This window comes from Hyalella azteca, unplaced genomic scaffold, assembly GCF_000764305.2.
Source record: "Hyalella azteca isolate HAZT.00-mixed unplaced genomic scaffold, Hazt_2.0.2 contig2238, whole genome shotgun sequence".
Lineage (NCBI taxonomy): Eukaryota > Metazoa > Arthropoda > Malacostraca > Amphipoda > Hyalellidae > Hyalella > Hyalella azteca.
The window spans coordinates 27,222-51,495 of NW_025932521.1; the positions used below are offsets into that span (position 1 = coordinate 27,222).

Consider the following 24,274-nt stretch of genomic DNA (forward strand, 5'->3'; position numbering starts at 1 on the left):
GGGAGGTTACATTTAAGGTTGTTTTGCCTGCTCAAGCTTTTTCTTTGAACTGAAATAACGCAATAAACTTGTTACTTGTTTGACTTTTGAAGTTGAAAAATTTTCAGTTCAAATTAATCGCTAACGTCACGTGAAAGGTAACAAGCAGTTGTTTTTCAAAACTGGAAAAACAAACAAGTTTGTTTTTCCCTTTCTTCTGATATTATATCAAGTAGGTTATGGAATAAATTTTCTAATCTAGTCGCCTCTATAGCTAGTTTGATAAGCTGCTGTGAATCTCTAAAATACTCCTAGTGCCTTATTCTTAAGATATCATGTCGACAATCCGTTCCATACAAATTCTGAATTTCGTGATCGATAGGCTGAAAATTTTAGCCCTTTTAATTTTTGGGGGATTTGATAATATTTAGGATCGAATTGTTCCTAGTCCAATGAGATAGAATTCTGAATTTCGTGATCGATAGGCTGAAAATTTTAGCCCTTTTAATTTTTGGGGGATTTGATAATATTTAGGATCGAATTGTTCCTGGCCCAATGAGATAAAATTCGAATTTCGTGATCGGTAGACTAAAATTTTTAGTTTCTTTGGAAGGTTCTTTTGATTTGATAATAATTGGATTGAATTTTGGACTGAATTGTTCACGCCTGCTGTTGAGCTATTAATGTGTGCAGGCAGTGCAGCTGTTAATGAATGTAGGCTGTATGAATATTGTATTGGAATATTGTGTACCGTGTCTTAGGAATTTTGCAATTTAGACCAATATAATATTTTACTTCTATTTCAGTATTCTGACCGTTTCCATTTCTTTATTCTCAAATGAACAATTATAATTTGTCGACCGTTTAATATGAATGAATGTTGGCCTGGGAACAAAGCTGCCTTTCTGCGAGATTCAATTTTCTGCTGAGATTTTAAGGAAACCTTCCGCCTCTTGTCTATGCAGAAGAATTTTAATAGGGGTGTCAGTGTTAGATTAGATCGTTAGACCTGTCGCTCATTCTGAACATAGCAGAATTTTCACAACTTGTTGCGGTCTCTAACACGCAATTTATTGCTCCAATTTTGTTGTGCTTAGCAGGCCGGCCTCTTCGCCGATTCTGACCAGAACTGTTGCAGGAAGCTGGTATTGAACTAATAACCCACTACTCTAATCTTGGCACACTTTAAGACTTTCACCACTGACACTTTAACTTTGATAACGATGCGTGAAAAGTTTTGATGTAAGTAGATTGATTTATTATTGTTAGTATAACATGGCAATAGATTCGCAATTGTGAGGAGTCACCTGGACGAAGCGAGATGCTGCGCAACGAGCCTCGGTCAGAGGACGCGACGAGCCTACCGCCCTGGGAGCGAGTCTTGTGGAAGAAGCAGCCCTACGCTGATAATTATATAGGCCCTCATTTCTTCAGGGTCACTAAGAAACGTGAGCGTAAATGAATTATGTACAATAACAACAGGTGTTCTAATATTCGGCAATATTTTGTAAGAATCATCAATTGATAAGAAGCCCTAAGCTGACAATTACTTTGCCATTCACTTTTTCATGGTATGAAAAATAGTGGGCGCTAATAGCCTTTCAAAAATGAATGATAGATAGGCAATAATGACGAATCTTCTAATATTTGGCTATACTTTGTAATTATGATCAATTAACTTGTTTGATGAGATTAATTATTACTGTAGGTGGTTAGTGATCAAAAAATTAGTACTATTACTACTATAATTTGAAATGGACGACATAAGCAATGAAGAGTAATTGGTTTCTTGTGTTTGGTCTTTGGAAATTGTCGTGAACGGCGAGGTATTTAATTAATTGGCATATTGATGTGAATTCGATTTGTCAATACTGCTGTCAGTGACCGTACAAATACCTGTGGGAATTTCTCGTGGACTAAAAACCATGCATGGACATTTTCAGAGCGCGCGGTGAGCAGCATAGAAGCCTTCACGGGATGTCGAGTGGTGACGCACCAGATTTTCTGGTTAGTATCGTTTACTCGAGTTTTCCTCTCTTAAATTTGCAAATTGTATTAATGTCAAGTAGAATGCATGTTGAATTTGCTTTTTTAGCTCATGAGAGCCCAGGATATTTTGTGGTCCCTTGAGCTTTCTTTTTGACCGCCACTGTGCGGTTGGCTGACTCAAGAAACTTTTTTTCGATGACTTTTATGATTTATGTTTTCTAATGTCTTGTGCAAGCGTCATCTTGTGCAAGTGTGTTCATTTCTGCTCATTTATGTCATACTTTTTACGCCATTCTAAGGTGCTAACCATGTTTTTTCTCGCTAGCTTCTGCGTACCGGCCTATCGAGCCCTTAAGGTTGCTGTGGCTGACGAATAATTTTCAACGGGGAATTTTCCAAACTAAACCTTATCCCTCTGTTGGTAATGATTTTTGACCTCATATCAGATACACTGGAAAACATTTATTGTCTTGACACGAGGGTTTTCAGTGCTAATTTGCATGTAAATTCTTACTCCTACGTTTTGCTGCTGGATGCAATCATGGTTGAACTAAAATAAGGTCGAGCCTCGGCGATGACGAATTTTCGCCGTTCTGCGAATCTCTAGAACGACGTCACTGTGGGCACAAAATGTAAATAGTGTAGACCAATACATTGTTTTTATGTCATCTTTGAAAGCATTTAAAAAATTGACCGCATCAAAATGCGCCAAGAAAATTTATTTACTGCATGCAGCTAGACTTATTTTAAGCAGAACCGGTGTTAAAAATCAGTTTGACGTCACAAGAGCCTAGGTGACGTCACAGTTGGAATAACAAATGACATCCGCAATGTGCAGCTGCGCGTGGGTCAACCTTGTATTAGTTCAATCATGGATGCAATAACCCTCGTCGATGCTATTAGCATTTAATAGCCAACTAACTAAGGTTACCGTCAACAGACAAAATGTTTGTTCCTTGTACCGTTTGATAATTGATTCAAGTTTTTTCTATCGCGTCACATTCTGTTGAGAACTTAATAGTATGCGCGTCATGAGAACACAGTATGCGCGTCATGAGAACACAGTATGCGCGTCATGAGAACACAGTATACGCGTCATGAGAACACAGTATGCGCGTCATGAGAACACAGTATACGCGTCATGAGAACACAGTATGCGCGTCATGAGAACACAGTATGCGCGTCATGAGAACGCAGTATGCGCGTCATGAGAACGCAGTATGCGCGTCATCACAGGTGCCTGTTGGTGGTGAGCGCATTTCACGGGCTCTCGGGCGGCGCGCTGCTGCCGTGGCAGCTCATGGCCGCGACCGCCGCGCACGCTGCGTTTACCTTCTGCCGCTCCCGGCCTGGTCAGTTATTATTATTATCCTTTTATTTAAATACCAAAATTTAGCCCGAATTTTTATACGAAAAAAAGCTTTGAAATTCGATTATTCAAAATATTTTTTGAAACGTGTCTATGTCATACGTGAATTCTATCCTTCTGCTCATATTTGTTCACGATTACTGCTCCCTATTATTTGGTTAATTATATGGGGCGTTAGAAAGTTGTCTTTATATTTCAAAAATTGATCGAATTTTTGTTGCATTAGTTACAAGTTATTATATTCTATAAATATTAACATTGCTTTACTATCTCAATGAAGAATGAGTCGCCTTTTCTGATTCATTCCGACGATTTATTTTTTCTTATGTCTTTTATCGTCCCATATTCGCGGTGTTAGATATAATAAATACTTAATTCTTCGATTTAATTATAGATGATAAAATATTGGTAGGTAGTTCCGAGCGTAAATATTAATTGGATATTTTTTTGTCATAAATAACATCGTTAAAAATTCTTGACGTTATATGACGATGACGTTATATCGATGTGTATGTGCAGGCTGGACCGCAGTACAGATGGCTGTGATGTGCGTGTGTTTGTGTGGATGTTTGTGTGGTGGTGTGGTGCAGTCACTCACCGCGAGCATCTCCACCGACACCATCTATGCGTGCACCACCCTGCTGCTGGTGCTGCACATCGTCCTGCATCACTACGGCCACGATATCGCTCTGTATGTTCACGATTTATATTTTATATCAACACTTTTCGCTCAATGTAAATTATCTGTTTATATTGTATTACTATTGTTTGGGCATCGTTTTCTCGAAATATATTGCGTTAGTTTAAAAGTAAATTTTATTCGCTATGAGATATGCTGTACACTCACTGTGTAACGCCATATATTCATTAATTATTTCTTTACCATCAGAATTATCATTTTTATAATGGTGCGCAAAAGCCGGTCAGTCAATATTGAACAAATGCTGAGCGGAGTGAACGAGACTCTGAGTCACAACGTCGGAGTGTTTTGAGCAGGGTGAACGAGACTCTGAGTCACAACGTCGGGGTGTTCTGAGCGGAGTGAACGAGACTCTGAGTCACAACGTCGGAGTGTTCGCATGCGTGTGCCTGGCGTCGCGGCTCACCGACTACTGGGCGGTTTTCTCCTTCACCGTCGCCGGGATTGCGGTCTTCGCGCGTCCCGACCGCGAGGTATCATGGCGGGCATGTTACTGCATTATAACAGTTATATCCAGCCAGTATTAACTGGCTCTACATCATAATTGCCTGAATATTCTATATTATTTATCATTTGTTTGAATTGAATAAATTTAATTGTGCTCCTAACCTACATTTTTGTGTATTTTTAAAACAGAACAAAGACCCATAAATCGTTTTAGGAACAAAAATTTTATAATATCCTTCTATCTTCCGCTCAGTTCCCTCTCGCTTCTTTCCATTCACGGTGTTTGTTTGGTCGAATATTTCTCAGGACAATAGGCATGGCTGCATTGAGTCAACCGCTGCAGCTGTGGCAGAGACGCTGTTGCTGTTCTCAGTGACGGCCGTGGCTGTCTGGGTCTACGTTCCGGTGCTGCTGCCGCTGCTGCTCTTCAGCACGGCCTTGTCCAACGTCGTGCTGCCAGCCCTCTTCTTGCGCCTGCAGCATCACCGACAGTGAGTCTTTCGAAGAACGTTTTTAATTCCACTGATGCTTCGCTGCTCTGCACTTTTTTGAATCATCACAAGGCCTATGAAAATATTTTAATAAAGAAAAGTACGAATAGATGCATATATCATAGATATAATTCCAGAAAATGAATCCACATCGATAGGTATGCTGTTGGTGTTCCTTCTTGCTGATGAAATTAATTAGGCCCGAATATGCACATTTTTGTCTATCAAATTCAATAAACACCTGCCAAGCCTACCTTGTATATTCATCCCTCCATGCCAAGTATTTTTCCAGGAAGTATTTCCAGGTTTGACTTTCAGTACTAAACAAATTTCAATTCTTGCAGGAACATCTACGGACCTTGGGACGAGGCACGGATAGACTAGCGACCTTCTCAACATTGCACATGTGCTGTGATATTAGCTTAGACGGCAGACCCGTAAGGCAATTCTTTCTTATTATTGAACTTTTAACATCAATTCGTTTAGAGGCGTTTAAAAAATGGGTTTACCTTGAGACAATGTGCTAATCTCATTTTTATCATGATTATGAGGAGCAAATTTAATTACTCCATCCTAGTGTTATATGTGGCTCAAATTGCTCTTGAATTACAGTTACGTACATATAATTGTATCATTTGAAGAGCCGGCTGTATTGACTATATTTAATTATTCTGCTAATTGTCGTAAGTTTCTGAATAGCTCGATCTAAAGATATAGATGAACTTTGTTTTTTAAATTTGTATTATATTTGGATAAGAGATGAATCAATACATTACAAATCGTCAAACTAGTATTTGAATTTTTAATTTCGGTCAGAATATACAATGAAATGAGAAAATATTATAATCAAATAGTAGAAAGTATCGTGAATATTGCACATAGTTTTAAGTAAGTATATTCCTTTAGATGAATGGGCTTATTAAAAAATTAACATTAAAGTTAGCAGCATCCGTAAAATAACGTTAATGTTATACTGAAATGTTGCGCAATACATTATCATAAATAAAGCCCACAGACACTTGACGATCTAGACTTATTCTAGAGGAATAAGCGAAGACGTGGAGGAGGTAAATTGAACGGCGTTAACACTGGATGGTCGATGGTGAGCTATGATATGCATCACAAAAAAAACTAATTCTTCTAAAGGAAGAATAACTGACTTCGAATTAATTATAAGGAATACAATAAAAATTTTAGGACTTGTCGTGATCAGTAGGTATCTAATTGTTTGATAATAAAAAATGAATGAAACTGCAATGAGAGTTCTCAGCCAATGTGTCTAAAAGACGTGAATGAGAGTTCATTTTCGTCTTTAGTCTTGCTTTTAGTGTAGCATCCAAGTTGCTGGTAGCTACATGCTTATATTTCATAATTGGTTATACAGTCATATAAAAAATGCATAAAAAATATCACAAAGATATAGCCAATAGTAAACGGAAGGTATGGATATAAATACGGTTTAAATAGATAGCGAGAGTTACAATCAATGGAAAACACTTCTGTTTAAGAATACTTAAAAGTTACTTAATATTTAACTTGATCTCTGATTGCCTCGACAACGTAAGTTGAGAATGTATTGCTGGATCTTCGAAAAATAAACCTCTAACATTTTATTTTGCATTAGCAGGCAATATTCACATTTTTCGCTAATATTTGTGCAAATTATGACTTAATTCTAAGTCGTGATATCAATTGGGTTATTACAAATTATGACTCTACAGAAATTAAGCTTAAAATTCTATTCAACTATACGTTCGATTCGATAATGTAAAGCTGAAGATGTCGTAGCAAAAGTTTTCTTAATATATGCGGAAAGAAAGAGCGAATGTATATACTTAAATCTAAAATCTATAGAATATTACAATTAAATAGACTAATTATTAAAATGGACGTCGTTTAAAACGTTCACAACACATGAAGTGGCAGAAGATGGACGGATTTGAGGAAACAATTGTGCGCAGTAAGAATTGCATTCAACACAATAACGAACCTTAACATTAATAGACGCTTACAGACAAGTAGCTGCGCTGGTTTGTATACTAGACCAAAGGTCACAACCTAATCAAGAGATACAAGTTAGGAGGCATATATTGCGGTCGTAGCTCGCAGTCGGTGTTATACATAATAATTTTAGTCAATTCCTTTTTGGATTATACATTTTTGGACCAATTTAATAATCTTAATAGTAACTAACCTGCATAGGCGGCTGTTACCTGACGCCTCTACAGTTTAACTAATTCGCATAGGCTTGTGACAATATATATCTATCGGATATATTTTAGATGTGTTAAAAATATTATTAGCTTTGTGATTCAAATAGTGATTAGAATGAAACTTTTACGAGTAAAGATTGCAACATTGTTTTAAATTTGCATAAAAAGTGTGGTAACTCGGCGATAAACACAAAGAACCTCACACATTACTGCGCACCAACGTGACGCCTGCTACACATTACTGCGTACCAACGTGACGCCTGCTACACATTACTGCGCACCAACGTGACGCCTGCTACACATTACTGCGAACACATTACTGCGCACCAACGTGACGCCAGCTACACATTACTGCGCACCAACGTGACGCCTGCTACACATTACTGCGCACCAACGTGACGCCAGCAGGCAATGTGCTGCTGCCATGCTTATTGGCGGCAGCGATAACGTCGGCAGCTGCTGCATGTTGTGACAGGATTGCAGCGCCCAGAGGAGCTGCAGCAGCAGCGTTACTGTTATGCATGTTCGCCATGAGAGTGGGTAGGGTGCCTGGGGGTGACGAAGAAGGGCCTCCGTGGGGATTGAAGAACAGCGACCGAGGCAATGATGTGTTCGAACTGATGCGACTGCTGCTACAGCCAGGCCACACAATGCTGCTGTTGCTGCTGCAGACGCCTGCAATAGTGGCATATATAATTAGCATTGAAATCTACCTTATCCGGTTCTACTTCCAGAACCTTTGTAGATAAAACCCTAACATTTAGTGCGGCTTTTCAAGTCAGTAAAGGCTGCTCATTTGTCTAAGAAAGAAGATATAAACTGGGTACGAAAAGCTCAAGAAAGTAAAGCTCTTCATCCAGGCAATGAACGTTAATCACTTCGTAAATTCAACACGTTAATCAATTCGTAAATTCAACGCGGCAGGAACCATATTCATTTGCATAGACAGATTATATATTTCAGTAATGACAGGTCTCTGGTGAAGCTACAATGAAGAGCTACCACCAAAGATACAGAGAAAGCAGAGCTGTGTTGTGACCTGTGCTGGCGGCGGAGACGCGGTTAGCGCGGTATGAGTGTGTCGTGTGGTGCAGTGGTGCGCTGTGGTGCAGTGGTACGCTGTTGCTGGAGTACAGTGCCCCCACTTCACTGCTTTTTTCGCGCACCTGTTGCTGCGCCACCACGATAGACAAGCACCGCACCCACTCCTCAGCGTTGCTCGAGTCCTGCGTTAACATTCGCTATTAATGTTGATGATAGTGAGCAGCAACAGCCACCACACCTACCCAGTGGTGTGGCTTAAAAATGATAGAAGTTAGGCCAATGAAAGTGCAATACAAATGCTACTAGAATGAAGAAAGCAGAGGGTTTTTAAAGGTATAATAAATTCGGGTCGTTGAAAAATCAGGGCAGACCTTAGCATTGGCCAACCACCCAGCTATTTTAAAATATTTTTGAAAATACCCAGAAAAGACTGATACATATACATTGAATTAAAAACGACAATTTTCTGTGACACAATAATCCTAATGAAATCAGATGAGACTAAAATACATTCAAATTAATAGAATAAATATATCCTAAAATATAAGTTACAGTAAATATATATACCTATATTTATTACGGTTAGAGTTCATTCATGTAATTGTTTTATATGCACGTCCCTCCTCAAGATTCAATTGTTCACACTCTCTTCCTCTCACTCAGCCACACATTACTCTCCAAATATCTCTTCGCTTTCTCGAACACCGCGATTAAAATAAATAACATGAAAAAAAGCATCTGCAGCGTTACTTTGTCAAGTTCTGTAGCGAGGTTGTGAATACTGAATGCCTTGGCAAGTAAATCAAGAAATTTACAACTGTATTTTATTTTTATTGTTGAATTGAATAATCATGGAAACTCACCACTTACATCCGAAAGTAGCATGGGAGAAAAGCCATTAGTAATTAGAGGGAAAAGTTTTAACCTAGTACAAGGTTAGCATAATAATAACTGGAATTAGAATCTAGAGGAAACAGCCAAGAAAGACGTCACAAACTAAATCGCTGATGAAACATGAAACATAAAAAATAGAAAGCAGCGATTATATATCAGTTTTAGTTATAGTTGACAATTCTGTAGGAATACACATGTAAATATTTGTGATTATGAGAAAATTGCTTTTCTAAACACGATATTAGCACAGGAATTTTCTCAACTGAAAATGTGCACATTACATTGTTTGAAAGTTCTTATCTAACAGGAATTAATTCCGTAGGCGAGTATAAGACGTTCCTCTGAACTAGTGCAAAATCTCACCTTAGCTTTGAGTACAAACGATTTGTTGTCAGTAAAGATTTCGAACGCTTTCGGAATGTGTCGCCCTGATTTGCCAACTTTAACGCTTCGTATTCGCTGCACGTCGATGTCGCCCTTCTCTTCAAGTCGGTCGCCATGCTGTGCGAAAAAACTGTTCATTATAGAAAATATTTAACACATTTATTGATACCTCACTACTGTTACAATTGCCACATAGACTTGAAAACTTTAATACATGTTGAAAAAACGAACAAATTATCTTTGTTCACCAATCAATTTTCGTCCGAGTAGCTAAAAATACATACTATAAATGTAACAAATAATCAGACCTCTCCTCTGTACGACAGATGAGCTCCCGAAAGCGTAAAATAGCGCGTGCGCCATTTTCTGAAAAGCTTCCATTTACTCTTCTTTTCTTTGAGTTGCCCCTCGATGACAGGAGTGTTGTCCTGCACGAAGCCTTGCGCCTTGTCGGGGTGGTTGCACAGGAAGCAACCCCACTGCTGCTCGATGCCGTTGTATTCAAACACGTCAAAGAACCTGGGCACGCAAACAGGCGTCAAACATACGTTCTGAATATGGTAATAATAAGATTTTAAAATTATCACTGAGTCTTTCACTCAAACACGTCAAAGAACCTGGGCACGTGAACAGACTGAATAGAGCATAGGTAATTCTGACTTTATTTTATAATATAATATTGAACATAGCTTGTGTGCAGATGTTGAGAAGAATATAAATGTGTGCTAAAGCGATATAGTGTGTATGACACGGTTGTTCCGTGGCCGTGGAACCGGGTGTTGTTTATATTGCGCGTTGGCGAGCCTATCGCGATGGAAATTCCATCAGTTGAGGAATTCGGAGTCACTTCGATGGGTGGGCTTAATGTGCGCGACGTCTGCCAATGAAAGTATCCTAAAATTCGCGCCAGATAGTTGTGCTAATGTGGTGACCGTCACGCCAGTACGGCTGCAGTCATCTCGGCAGACGTAGGTGACGAACGGCCTCGGCCGTCGGCCGGTGGGGTCAAAAATAACGGCCGCGCGAAACTTCGAGACATTCATACCACTCCGTTATAAGAACGTCAGAAATCTACGAGCAACGGCAGTAACTTCGCTCATTTGTACGGACAACTTTCATTACTACGGTTGTGACTTAGTCGTGAGACAGCACGAAGACAAGATCTCTACGTTCGCCGGACAATTCCGTAATGCGACGGCCAATCTCTGATATTAAAGGACCAGTCGTTTCACCATATGTGCCCGTCGTCAGCACATTCAAGAGCGAGCACAGAGCAACAATTGTCATCGGTACGGTCATCAACACGATACGTCACAGTCTTCGTCAGTCACAATCACCAACAGCAGAAATACGTCAATGAGCTTGGAGTAACATCATCAAAGATGAAGACTACGCCACTATTTGGAAGTACGGTTGTTATAAATTCTACGGTCAGACCGGCCGTGATACATAAATCTAAGCACTGAGATTATGACTATGCAGAAAGAGTGAGTGTGAAAAACGACCGAGGTGACGCGCGGCTACGGCTGTGGTACGGCCGCAAACGTACGAGTGTAGTACGGTCGTTTACGGCAGTCGTACTACTCAACGGAACTGCAACGGAGCAATGTTTCTGGTGAAAGTAGGAGATTTTAGCGATGTGAACTAATAGATTTTCGGATCACCCTTTCTCTGTACTAAAGATTTTTTTAACATAGGTTGTGAACTTGAATTTCCCAATTTAATATTAATTGTACCAGTGAAATTTAATATTAAATGTACCTATTTCATACCCCGAGTAAAGACTAAGACGCAACCCGACTATATTAAAGCAATTGACGATCAATAATAAAATTTAAATTATGAAACCAATCTTCAAATCATCTATACATTTTCCATTATCTAATCAAGGCATCAACATACGCAGTAAACAAGTTAATCATTTGAAATAATATTAATATTGAGTCTGTTAATATGCAGTAAGAAAAGAGAAAATTGTTAGCTCAATTTCTTTTCAAGCTTAGATAGAAGTGAATTTGAATAATAAAATTATCAACGATGCAAAAACACGAGAACATCATAACTAGTTGAATGAAATTGAGTCGTTGCAGTTTAAAATGAAAATTACTAAGATAGAAGAATTAATTTGTTGCCATTTCTTACAGTTACTGGGAGTATAGCACAAGCACAGTAGTGCTACCATTTTTCTTTACAAATTCTAGCGATGAAGGCGACAAGCGATTTATATAGGACTGTTTTACAGCCTTAAACATCAAATTAAGGAGCATGAGGCCCACGAATCTTGGTCCCCATTAGTTATTTACTAATTGAAATGTACGGTCTTGGATTCATTCACCTGTTGGACCGCAACTCCTGCAAGAGGGAGTCCATATGTCACCTGTTGGACCGCAACTCCTGCATGAGGGAGTCCATATGTCACCTGTTGGACCGCAACTCCTGCATGAGGGAGTCCATATCCTTGGCGGATGGGAATGCCGCGGTGACAAGTGTCAGGAAAGACACGTTCACGTCGGAGTTGATGGAATCCCAGCAGTGACGTAAACTGCTAACCTGAACGCAAATACAATGCGTAATGAAGAACGCAAACTTACGTAGAAGTCTAGTAGTTGCATTTATCAGACATGCTTATTCATTGGAAAGTTTTGAAGTTTGAAAGGCCTAAAAATGCAAACAGAAATCGTGAAAAAAATCACAAACGCGTTTTTTTTTAATTATTGATAAACTCAAAGCATGGTTTTATTGTAAAGTATCACCAAATTTTGGACCAACTTTACGAGAGAAATGTTCTAACTGGAAGCGAAAAAAAATCGAGATTCAGTTCTGAAATTTCTGTAGTCACCTTACTGAGGGGACCTTACTGAATAAGCTCGAGATTACCATAAGTACTTAGAAATACTACACACAAAGTTAACTAGAAACAAAATTCTGCGTACATCAAAAAATTTGATTTACACAGAAAGTCAGTAATATTATAAATAATGGCTTCCTTCAACACTGGAATTCTTTGCTAAGGCTCAACCTTTTTCCAGACAATTGAAGAAATCAATCGTCATCAAGGACCGTACTGTCAAAACTCGCTAAACACACGCAGAGACTGGTTTCTCGTCCGTGATTGCTGAAGTCAGCTTGAGAAGCCGTCAATATTCGGTTAAGCGAGTTAAGAACTCGTAAATATTTTTGATAGCACAGCCCTTGAAGATATGAAGACTAATGCTGACCTGCGTCTCTCTGGAACTGAGAGCAGAAGGAGAGCGCGCCTGCAGAGCGAGGAACATCAAGTGGATCCACACTCTTGGGTGACGAACTTTGATGCAGAAAAGCTGGTTGTTGTACAAACAATGTTCGCCTTTCCCTTGACAGCTGAAGAAAAGCTTCGCGTACTTGCGACGTTTCCGTTCTGCCATGACAAGCAATTCAAAATGAATTCATTTACTGCTACCAGAAATACAAAATTATAGTTTAAATGAATGATTTGTACATTCAACAAACTACGCTGCCTACAACAGTCATTTTAACAGATTTTGCAAACATTAGTAACATGAACTATTATGACTTATGAGTTAGTGAATTTCATCCTCGTGTATATTTCGGTTATCCACAAAAACTGACCTTCAATCAAGCACTTGACAGGCAGCGGCAACTTGACGAACACTTTCTGCATGTAAGCCTTGATTTTCTCGCGGTGTTTCTCACAGAAATGCTGCACTGTATCCTTCATGGCAAACGGTTCAAACACACTAGCGCGCTGAGGCTCGCATGTGCTCAGGGGAGTGGACCGCATCACCGCTTTAATTCCTATGTCGCCACCCAAACTGTTGTCACTTTTAGCTGCATCCTGTTGCTGTTTCTGCTGCTGTTTATCTATTGGATATATTGATGAATTTTTATCTGTAGCGTTGTTGGTAGTAACGCCATTGCTAGCGATGGGTGGTGAAATGCTGCCAGCGCTGTCGCATATGCTGCCACCACTTGAAGCGCTTGTCACTCCACCTAACAAATAAGAAGAATCATGTAAAATGAAGCACTTAGACGAGGTTCAATATGAGCGTGAATGTAACGTGAGTAGAGGGTAGACTCAATAATAATTATTATGATTTCTCTGTTTACATGCGTAGATAATTTTCACAATTACCCTCGAAAGTTTGTGTTTTAGTTGTGTTTTTCAATTGGTTGAACAAAAATTGATTACTTAAGAACAAAATGATTCATAACGAAATCAGGGAGGCAGACAACAATAAAATTTTGCGTGAATATTTACAACAATTGTTACCTGAAGAGCAGGTGGTGAGAGGGGCGGGAGCAGCTGGTGTAGTGGTGGTGCGAGTGGTGGTGCAGGACGGAGTGTTCAGTTCTGGAACAGATGGTTACATGTGAATAATACAAATTGAATATAATTCCGCTCCTATAAACAATTCGATTGGACAAATAGCATAACTTCGCCTAGGCTTGAATTTGACCTATGACATTGAATATTGATTCGTTTATAGTTACTTTTTTTCTTTTTGCACAAAAAATACAGCTAAAAGTGTAATAAAAGAATAAGAATATGACAAATACGTATTCTGCGCCTGACAAAACCACAAAAAATTACTAATACTCAGCAAACCAACATAAAATCACCACCGAAATGTTCAAGATATTTTCAGTGATACATAGTATTATTGAGCTGAAGCCAACTGCAATCAATATCATCAATTATTGCAATAAATGTTCACAATCTGAAGTTCAATGCCGATAAACACAGAATAGGAATAGCGATTTATTCTGAAAGCAATTCACCCAGAGGAGCAGTACAGTGTACAGACCGTTCGCGATCGAGTCCGCAGCTGTAACGCAGTAATCCCGCAGCGTACCAACCGACGAGCTCCGACTCTTGTATGAACCCAGACTCGCTGTATGTGAACCAAACAAGTTCTTTGTAAATCAGTAGATTCATTAGCGACACAAAAATATCAGTTATTGCGAACAATTTCTCGGATACATAAAATAGCCGGGTTCAACAAGTAATTCTTGTTAAACCCGACGAAATGTTGGAATTACGGGGCGTGGTAATTGAAAAGAAATGTGGGAATTACGGTTATTTTCACCTCTTTTTCACTAGAGTCTCACCCGGCACAGAGACATGATCTGTATTGGCGAGAGGCGCGACCTCCGTGTGGCTGTTGCTGGTTGCAGCGTATGACGCTCCAATTTGGGGCCTGCTCGATGCCGCGGCCATATTTGCGGGGTAATGTCCAGTCTGGGTAGTGGAGGTGTAAAGACCAGACGGTGCAATGGAGGTGTAAAGACCACTCATGGTAGTGGAGGTGTAGAGCCCACTCAGGGCAGTGGAGGTGTAAAGACCAGACGAAGCAGTGGAGGTGAGAAGAGCCAGCTGGTTGCCGCTGGTAGCATACGATATCACAGGAGGCACTCGCTGCTGCGCCGAAGACGTGTGGCCGTTGACGGAAAAACTCAGGGGTAGTTGAGCCGAGTATCGTTTGTGTGCTGATGACACGGACTGTAACGGCACATGAGCTCCAGGAACAGGAGTAATGGGTAAGGGATTCACAGGAGGCATACCTAGAGGGGGGAGTGGGATACCCAAAGAAGGTATGGCCGATGGGAAGTGAGTAACTGGCTGGGAAGCGTAAGGACTCATGGCATCAATAGTGGCACAGAAACCGTTGTATACCGGGGGTGGAGTGGTGGGAGACGCACTGATGGTGTAGGGTGTGGACAGAGGACGAGTGGTTTGAGGGATAGTGGTGAGAGCTGTGGTTGAGCGGGTGATGGTGGTGGTGGTGAGTGCGTGATGAGAACTGTTCAGACGCGTCAGCGACTTGTTTAACAAGATGGATGACGAACCTAATCGACTGCTGCTGCCACTGCTTGTGCCTGAAGATTAAAAATATCGAAGTCAAAATGCATATAATAGGTAATCATTAGGCTACTAATAATTTTTAACATCAACACTAGTAACACTACGCCTACTATTATTTATAAGCATTTTTTATTCATTACTTTTCAACTAAATTTAAAAGTGAATTAAAAAATCGCGACTAAAAACTGTGCGAAAAAAAATTCAGTGCTAAATAAATAACAATATTAATTGTAACATAAAAACGGTGAAAAATAACTCATGGAAATTTACCTGTAGATTAAAGAAAGACTTTTTTGTCGTTTTTGTTTTGTGTACCGTTTTGCTTTGCATGCTAACATTCTAAAAGATGCGCCTAGCTACAGAAAAAAATCAGTCCTAAACAGCACAGTGGCAAAGAAGAGATTCTTTCAAAACTAGTTTATTCTACATTCCTTCATACAGTTCAAATTTTATTCAAAATCGATGTGTAATATTGATGGGACTAACCTATACCCAAACGCGGCATGGATCGATTGCTAGCAGTGACCAATTTGTTGCTGCTCTTCCATGCTTCTCCAGCTGATATTGCAGACGAGTTTGCTCCACCATGCTTCTGATATTTGTGTTGTCGAGCACCGCTGCCAGCCGAGGGGTTTTGGACATAGAGAGCATCACCCACAGGTCTGCCATCCTTGCCCAGAAGCATGTCTCGGCTGTGATAACCACTGCCGTTGGTCAGCTCCCGGCTTGTAGATCGCACGAGGTCTCTAAACCGCGAGTACGAGATTTGGTCACGGCTGCCAGTCATTAAAGTTATATTCGAAACTTCTCGCCCGCCATCAACAAGATCTTGGGAGTCCAGTTTACCATTGCTGAGGCGCTCTAGTGCGTTGTTGCTGGTGTTGGTGTAGCACAAGTTGCTGTTATTGCTTGTGTTGGCATGAGAGCTCATCTCGCTGCTGTTGACAGTGACGATTGTGATACCGCCACTGTTGCTGTGCTTTATTCTTGCAATCTCGTCGTCACTAATAAGAAAAAATGACCAATTAATTCACACATGAAAAAAAAACATCCAAAAGTCTATGAAAATTCATATGTCATGATAGTCTTTAAGAATAATCAGGCAAGTTGTGGAACTTGATCTTTTTCTAGAGACTCTCATAAAAAATTTTTATGAGAGTCTCTCATAATTTTTTTTCTCATTTTTCTAGGGACTCTCATCGAACTTGATCGACTCTCATAAAAATTTTTAAACTCTCAATAAACTAATATGAGGATTTTCAACTTGAGTCGAACCAGTATTTTGGATGTGGGCCTGTGAAAGCGAAACTCTTTGGAATAGATAAGTTAGCATCCAAATCCTTTAACAGCAATCAAGAAAAAAACTTTACCTTAATTTTTTTTATAGCAGATGAAATAATTCACGTACAAACTATGATTCATGCAAAGTAAATTACAAGCAAGCTAATCTTATCAATTAACTGTCAGGACCTATAGCTAATGCACGGGACCCTTACTCCTGGTGCTGCAGTGAAGCGTGGGAGCCTGCGATGCTGCCGTGCGTCGTCGCAGACTCACACTGTCGCACAGCGCCCAGCAACGCGTCGCTCACCGCGTCAGGATAAAGTGACACCACACCGCCCACCTCGCGCAGCACTGACGCATAATTAATGTTAGGAGCGTGAGAGAATAGTCGCAGTCTCACACTGTCGCACAGCGCACAGCAACGCGTCGCTCACCGCGTCAGGATAAAGTGACACCACACCGCCCACCTCGCGCAGCACTGACGAATAATTAAAGTTAGGAGCGTAAGAGAATCTGCATTCTTCTGTTTGAGAAATACTACTGACGCATAATTACCGTTAGGAGCCTGAGAGAATCTGCATTCTTCTGTATGAGAAATACTAGTGACGCATAATTAACGTTAGGAGCCTGGGAGAATCTGCATTCTTCTGTATGAGAAATACTACTGAAGCGTAATTAATGTTACAAATTTGAGAAAATTTGCATTTGTAAGTAAAACCGTACCGTAAAATGGGGCAACTTAGACCACTTTTAGTTTTTTTAACAAAAACCCCCAAAACTCAAAAACTATTTGACATAGAAAAATTTTGTTGATGGGCATTATAGGCCTAATACTGAGGCTACGTAACACAATAGATAGATAAAAAAATTATGCATATCTAATAGGTTAAAAAATTAAAAATGTGACCCACGAAAAAGAGCTATTAGGTATTTAAAGCCTGTCATATAACCCCCTCCAATTTTTCTATTATTTGGTAAAATAACTCCAGGTTTTGGTGCATTGTAGTAGAACTCTTATAGTTACATATGCAAATGACAAATTTGAGGAAAGTGTCATAGTTTGCAAATGGGGGGCGCCACCCCCCAATGGGGGAACTTAGACCACCTAATGCCAGCCCTGACGGGGTAACATAGACCGGCTTGGAAATTAATTTAAAATTACCATATATAACATATTACATGTTTGATACACCTATTAATGATTTTTCTTTATGTTTTATTACCCCTTTATGTAATATTACCCCTTCACGGCTGACATTAGGCGGTCTAAGTTCCCGCATTCGGGGGCGGTGCCCCCCATTTGCAAACTATGACACTTTCCTCAAATTTGTCATTTGCATATGTAAACAGAAGAGTTCTACTACAATGCACCAAAACCTGGAGTTATTTTACCAAAAAAATATAATTGATTTTACTACCCAGTCTAAGATACCCCAAGAGCTGGGGTAACAAAGACCATCACTTTTTTTGAAATTACATAAAGACTATGAGAGGCAGGAGCCAGCAATTTATGGTGAGTGAACCTAAGGTATAGACCGGTATTTTGCATCTTTCAATTTAAGTTTAATTTAGCTAGTAGAAAAATGGCATGATTTAAAAAAAATAGAAGTCTAAGTTTCCCCATTTTACGGTACTCAAGCCAATCTAACATTGGACCGTTTTTGCGAATCTTGTCATCTCAAGAACATAATGTTTTCTCTCGTTGTAACGCTAATAAATTTATTTGAAGCCCAAGTGGGAATTCATGGCTAAGTTCCATGATAAAATTTGTTGTGACTATAGTTTTTCACTAACCACAATGATGTAGTTTTCAAATTTTATATCTAACTTAATCTAAGTGTCCAGAGCCTCAGAAGCAAATTATTGAGACAAGACCTTCAGCAAGACCGCTCTTCTCAACGCTGGGTAAATGAGTGGCCGTGTAGTCTAGAGCTGTGCGAGCAACTTCCGGTGAGACTCGTCCCAGCACGCAAATAACCTGCAACAATAATAGTCAGCAAAAAACTGAACTGACCTAATTATAAAAAAACAAGTCTGTGGCGGTCCAACAATTGTTGTTTAAAATTTAGTATTTTAATTGTGATAGTCTGAATAATTTAAATAGATTGATAATTGAGTCTACCATGTATCTAACTATACAAGTTAGCACATTTTATTTTAGTAGGCATGGGTGGAAATTGGCAAACAAACAAAAATACATCGTTAATCAACAAATAGTAACATTACCAACAATAGCCTAAAAACTGTCAGTTATGCAAAATCTTTATATATTTAGATAATTATAAAATTGCCCACCATTTCAAACCAAATATATAATTCTAAATTGTTCAACACTACTTCATTTCCAATTTTTAAGTATTTCTCCGCTCAATCATTAAATAATTTCTTGGCTTAATAATCAAGTATTATATGATATATTCAGCACATAATCATCAACTCTAAACGGACCTGCAGTCCAATAGTAAGAGTTTCAGGTTGTGCATCAACAGCATCCATGATCCTATGCATGTATGGCGTGAGTATTGTAGGCCGCCATTTGGTGAGGATGAGAACAACCTGTAGCGTGGGTAAGGCAGTTGAGGGAGATGATAAACATTCAAGAAGTTGAGGCAAGGAGTTCTCCAGCAGCGCAGGTTTATGCCCCGCCACCAGAGCAAAGAGCTGAAGCAGAGGCTGAATGTCTGTAGGGTTGTGGCATCGCGGTAGCAGTGATACCAGAGTCATAATGTGCCGCTGCAAAGGCTCCTGAGCTTCGCTGTATAGACCAGGTAAAATGCGAGCTAGTGAGTAGTTACCTGTAGAGGAGGAACTATCATTACTTACAATGAAGTATTTAAAAAAACATATATATAGGTATACATGCAAAAGTGGATTTTACTTATTGGCCTTTACATATATGCATTTTTGAAATTCAGTTGAAATAGTTGGAAGTAGAAAATTTCTTTCTGAATAATTATATAAAAAAATATGCATAAACAATGTGTATTAAGATTATCTTACTACTTAATTATGTGAATCAAGCACTTTTGATTTGAATAAATCTGCTGGATATCTTGTAACTAATGCGATAATGTTAAGATTTCTAACCGGCAATGACACTGTCAACAATAGTATGAGTGTGCTGAGCTAGAAGCCCTGCTGAGTGTATGGCTGCAAGGCTGAGGTAGCTGCTGATGCTGCGGCTCAATTCTGCATTGCCTTTGTGTAAGAGCTTCACAGCAACAGGGAGTGCTAGTCTCATTACACTGCGCTGCTGGTAATGCTGTAACAAATAACGCATTATAAGTATTCCATTAATTGAAGCAGGTTTACAAAAAAGAGAAATTGGAAAAGTGGCATTTACTCTTGAACTTATAAGGCAAGGTAACAGGTGAAAAGAATTAAAGAGTTCTCGGATTTAAAGAAAGGAAAATTCCTAAAAACAATTTGGAGAGATTTAATGATCATTTATAAATTGTTTACAAGTATACACATTCTTTTGAAGAAGGTCAACTTGCCTAATGTTTGCCATTATAACTTGGCATCAATAACAAACAGTCTTGTTCTCATAAGAATGCAAAATTGATCAATGAAGTATGGTACATATACATTTGTATATACTGAGTGAGAAATCAATGATCAGTAGGTAGATAATTTGATCAAGGAATCATCAAATTACTGACCAAGAATATACAGGCAACAATATCTGCAGCAATTTTTGCATGAGGTGGAGCTGCATCTGGTGTGGTGGGTCGCAAGTTGTGGTTCAGACACGTCTGTAGCAATGAAACCAGAGCAAGGCCCTCCAGTTCTACACTGCCATTCTCTCTGCACAAAAATTATATTAATTAAAGAAATATTGTAATAAAAAATGGAGTTCTGCAGCCAAGACAAAAATTAGTAGATAAAATTTTTCTAATTTTAAATTGAAATGAGGTACAAATAATGCATTTAAATAAAATCTATGTCAGTCATATGATAAATAAATACACTCATAAAAATTATGATCACTTTAAAAATTTTACTAAACAGGCTCAAAGTTTTGCACATATTATGTAACCAAATTGAAGAGATAGAATATACTGTGCATGAACATAAAATAATAATTAATTTGTACATCATAACAGGAAATACCGGTACCATAATGATAAACAATGCACTTACGGTATAGGTCTTAAATATTGTATTAAGTAGGTATGTATTACATTTCAGTATTATTAACAATATAGTAATTATGTTCACCTTATAGCTGAAGTTATTCTTGTGATGCAAATTTCCACAACACTTTGATCATTGAGATTGTGAGAGTAGTCAGGCTGGCTGGTGATCTCAATAACTTTGTTGATTATGGCCGAGAGGTCATTCAAGATGATGCGATCAGGGACTTGAAACAAATCTCCAGCCTGTAGGAAGAAATTTAATTTGAAATGGACTAATTTTTAGGCTCAGTAATTCAATCATATCTAGTAATTCTAACTAATATATTATCAAAATATAATTATTAAAAGCTCATGTTCAGATTGTCTACAAACACAGGCAGTTTTGGCCAGTGCTAGATGTTAAATTTCATTAAATAACTTTGCATGGAAAGGACTGGTCTACCAATAGGACTCAAAATAGACGTCTAAAAATTCTGCTTTGCCACAGTGGGTTCATGTAAGTAAGGCAATAATCTTTAATAATCCTGTCAATATTTATGGTCTTAAAACATGATCCTGGCAAAGCAATTGCCAAAATCTGTATATCGAGTCTCATGCATAGTGCAAAATAAAAAAAATTTTAAAATAATTAATTTTTTATTTCCTTGACCCTGATCTAGGTTTAATTTTTATTTAATATCTATATGATAATGCTGGTATCCATGATCCATTGATACTTCATTGGTCTACTAATAAGACTCAAAAAGGTAGAGCCTAAAAATATTTACTTTTCCAAGTAGTAGTCTCAAGTCACTCAAGCGTGGAAAACATCTACATACCTTCAGGCCATGGTCAGGAAGATGTGCCAGGTGCGCGGGAATTTATTTTGTCATTTTAACGACCTGCGCGGTGCGCCGTACTATGCTGGTAAAAAAATGCGCCATGCGCCGTACTTTAGAAAGCTAAAATAGTTCTACTATTTTAGTCGACAATATACGCGAGTATATTGACTACGCGAGTCTAACTGACAATAATAAATGTAAGACATGTCCGGGTTACTTCTGACTCTTCTGCTTGTCCGCCTTGTCGGATACGGAACGTACGGTAATCGTAAACTGCGGCTATTATACATACGAAATGTAAACCGAGGTGTTCAGTGTTGCCATATGACTTTGGAGGAAATTTCTTCTAAAATAAAGTTCTAGATTTCTGAGTTCTCATCTACCAAATTTCTGTATCAAGAAAAATCATATATTATTGAAAGATAATTAAAGTGCATACTGTACTGAGTAATGTGAGTATTACGTCTCTTCCTCCACAAACTGCTTGTGCGCGGCAGCGCGACATAGAATTGATGGCCGGGATTGCGCGAACACGTGCGCGAAGAGATTGAATTTTCATTACATTGCGCCAACTGTGCACAGCAATAGCTTAAAAGAAGTGAAAATGTGCGGGAAAATTCACCAAAATTCCGAAAACATACATCATCCTGAGTGTGGCCTTCAGGGCAGCAACTAAAGCTTTCCTGCCATTTCCAGAACTGCAAGATTACCAACAGATGAATTACCTCCTATTTAAAAATTAATTGTTAACAAAAGTGCATGATCAGGCCACAAGATTCTAAATGTATTAAAAATTTGTTACATTTGAGCTGCGAGATTTCAGAAACAATTAGGAAAATTTCAATCTTAATTAGACACTCATACCTCATAAGTAAAGATTTTTCTGAAAATTTTAGATATAATAAATTATTTTCAAGAGTTGCTCACTAGTAGGTATTGATTTTTTTGGATAGTGAGAACTGTGTGCCAGTGTGAACTGTGAAGTATATATATTTCTACTTATTAAGCAGTGTAACTAGAGCTTTGTTGATATTTTTAAAGCTGCGCAATTCTCATCATTAATCAAGCTGAAATATTGGGCAGAATTATCCAAAAATTTCAAGCAATTGCAAATTGCAATAGTCTCACAGCCTCACAGGCAATTTTCAAAAATTTACCTTAAAATGCAATGTTTTTCTTGATTTACACAAATGAAATTATACAAGGAACATAGTCCATGAGAAAAGGTATAGAATAGCTACTAGGCAAAATTTTCAGAAAAACTTGGATAAAAATGATCATTTCATAGGTAATCATGGGTGAAATTAGTAATTTTTTCATTTCTTAATATTTTTCACCAAATAAATTGAGAAAGGCCATAGCCTGTGAGGCTGTGGCCCTGTGGCCTGTACTAGTATAGGAATAGGTAAAATTGGCCAGATGCACAGGCATTTTTGTCCAATTTACTTGTAGATTCTGATAAATTTCCCAGTTTGGATTGTCAACAGAAGTGCATAACTGCACATTTGAGCAGCAAGATTCTAGAAATATCATGAATATGCCATAATGCCAACAAAATTTTGTATCTATATTTACAGCATTACAGGGCCACAGGCAATATCTGGCACTTTGCCTACCTTACTTCTCTACTTTAGTTGGCAGGCAGTTTATTCTCTCCTTCTCAGAGTTAGACTTTCACTTCTACTACTCTTTGTGGCAGTTTACTTTATTCTCCCCTTCTCAGAGTTAGACTTTCACTTCTACAGAGTTCTACTAGGTAGGTACTCTTTGTTACCACCAAAAGTGTGTTGAATAGGCTAAAAATTATATTTAATGCAAAACTTGGATGCAAATGTAAAATTCTTCCATAAAACACACAAAAAATTGGGGAAGAGACAAATTGATACAAACTGCAAAGGATTTTTAGTAGAAGAAAAATCTTTAACTTAATGAATTCACTTTCTACAGTTATTCTACAGTAACACTAACAGTAACAGTGTTACTGAGTTCGGATTAATTAGGCCCTACCTAATCAAATGCAGCTGCTAAAGATGCATCTCATCCTAATTGTGAACAAAATCTTATAGAATTTAGACATAAATACTCACTTTAGACAAGTCTTTTTTGTTCAGCACATACTGGAACATTTCATGCATGATTAATATCGCGGTTGAACAAAATAAAAAAATATATGCGAAATACAGAATGCCAACAACTTTTGACACTTCCAAACAACTCTCCTAAGAGTCGGATTACGGACAGAATGACAGAATTGAATGTTTCTGAGAAGAAATGAATATCACCGTTTCATCAAACAAACTTTGTGAATTATTACCCTTCTCTGAAAGGGCAATAAAAAATGAGTGTTCATGGAAATGACAATTATTTAAAGTAAAACCATTCGGACAAAATTGAGACAGGTGATTCTCAGTAGGAAAGGCACTCTGTTATAGAAAGACTTGAACGAGATCGCGGACTCATCACCAGCAAGCTGATCATAGATGAACCAGTGAAACGGTTCACCGGTGTGGTTGTTGATGATGATAGAGTCCTGTCATGCCAGGAAGCAGCCATGTGCAGCGTAAGCAAGGCCAGCATGGATAACAAACGCAAGGGGATGGCAGAGGTCTTGCCGTTGCCTCAGCTTTTGCTGACGAGAGTCTCCAATTTGTCTTTGA

The 24,274-nt window shown here is 38.6% G+C and overlaps 2 protein-coding genes across 3 annotated transcripts; one reads left to right on the top strand and one right to left on the bottom strand.

Annotated features, from left to right (window-relative positions):
• The first annotated feature begins 874 nt into the window (after positions 1-874).
• LOC108679432 (phosphatidylinositol N-acetylglucosaminyltransferase subunit C) lies at positions 875-6,817 on the top strand. Of its 2 annotated transcripts, none has more exons than XM_018168051.2 (7): positions 875-1,427; positions 1,923-1,986; positions 3,205-3,320; positions 3,857-4,028; positions 4,378-4,510; positions 4,791-4,975; positions 5,320-6,815. In XM_018168051.2, exons 1-7 carry the CDS (start codon positions 1,301-1,303, stop codon positions 5,357-5,359), a joined length of 837 nt encoding a protein of 278 aa, XP_018023540.1. In that variant the 5' UTR covers positions 875-1,300; the 3' UTR covers positions 5,360-6,815. The 2 variants fall into 2 exon arrangements, with proteins under 2 accessions (XP_018023540.1, XP_018023541.1); XM_018168052.2 differs by having other exon boundaries at positions 1,363-1,427; positions 4,334-4,510; positions 5,320-6,817.
• A 682-nt stretch (positions 6,818-7,499) lies between these two features.
• On the bottom strand, positions 7,500-23,831 carry LOC108679428 (protein melted). Its single transcript, XM_018168047.2, has 19 exons — positions 23,705-23,831; positions 20,879-21,039; positions 20,320-20,464; positions 19,745-19,919; positions 19,106-19,452; positions 18,533-18,635; positions 17,058-17,135; positions 16,870-17,008; positions 15,860-16,377; positions 14,620-15,387; positions 14,316-14,402; positions 13,781-13,861; positions 13,120-13,500; positions 12,729-12,907; positions 11,930-12,060; positions 9,819-10,029; positions 9,490-9,627; positions 8,228-8,414; positions 7,500-7,863 (listed from the first exon to the last, which is right to left on the bottom strand). Exons 1-19 carry the CDS (start codon positions 23,750-23,752, stop codon positions 7,562-7,564), a joined length of 4,179 nt encoding a protein of 1,392 aa, XP_018023536.1. The 5' UTR covers positions 23,753-23,831; the 3' UTR covers positions 7,500-7,561.
• Positions 23,832-24,274: the final 443 nt, after the last annotated feature.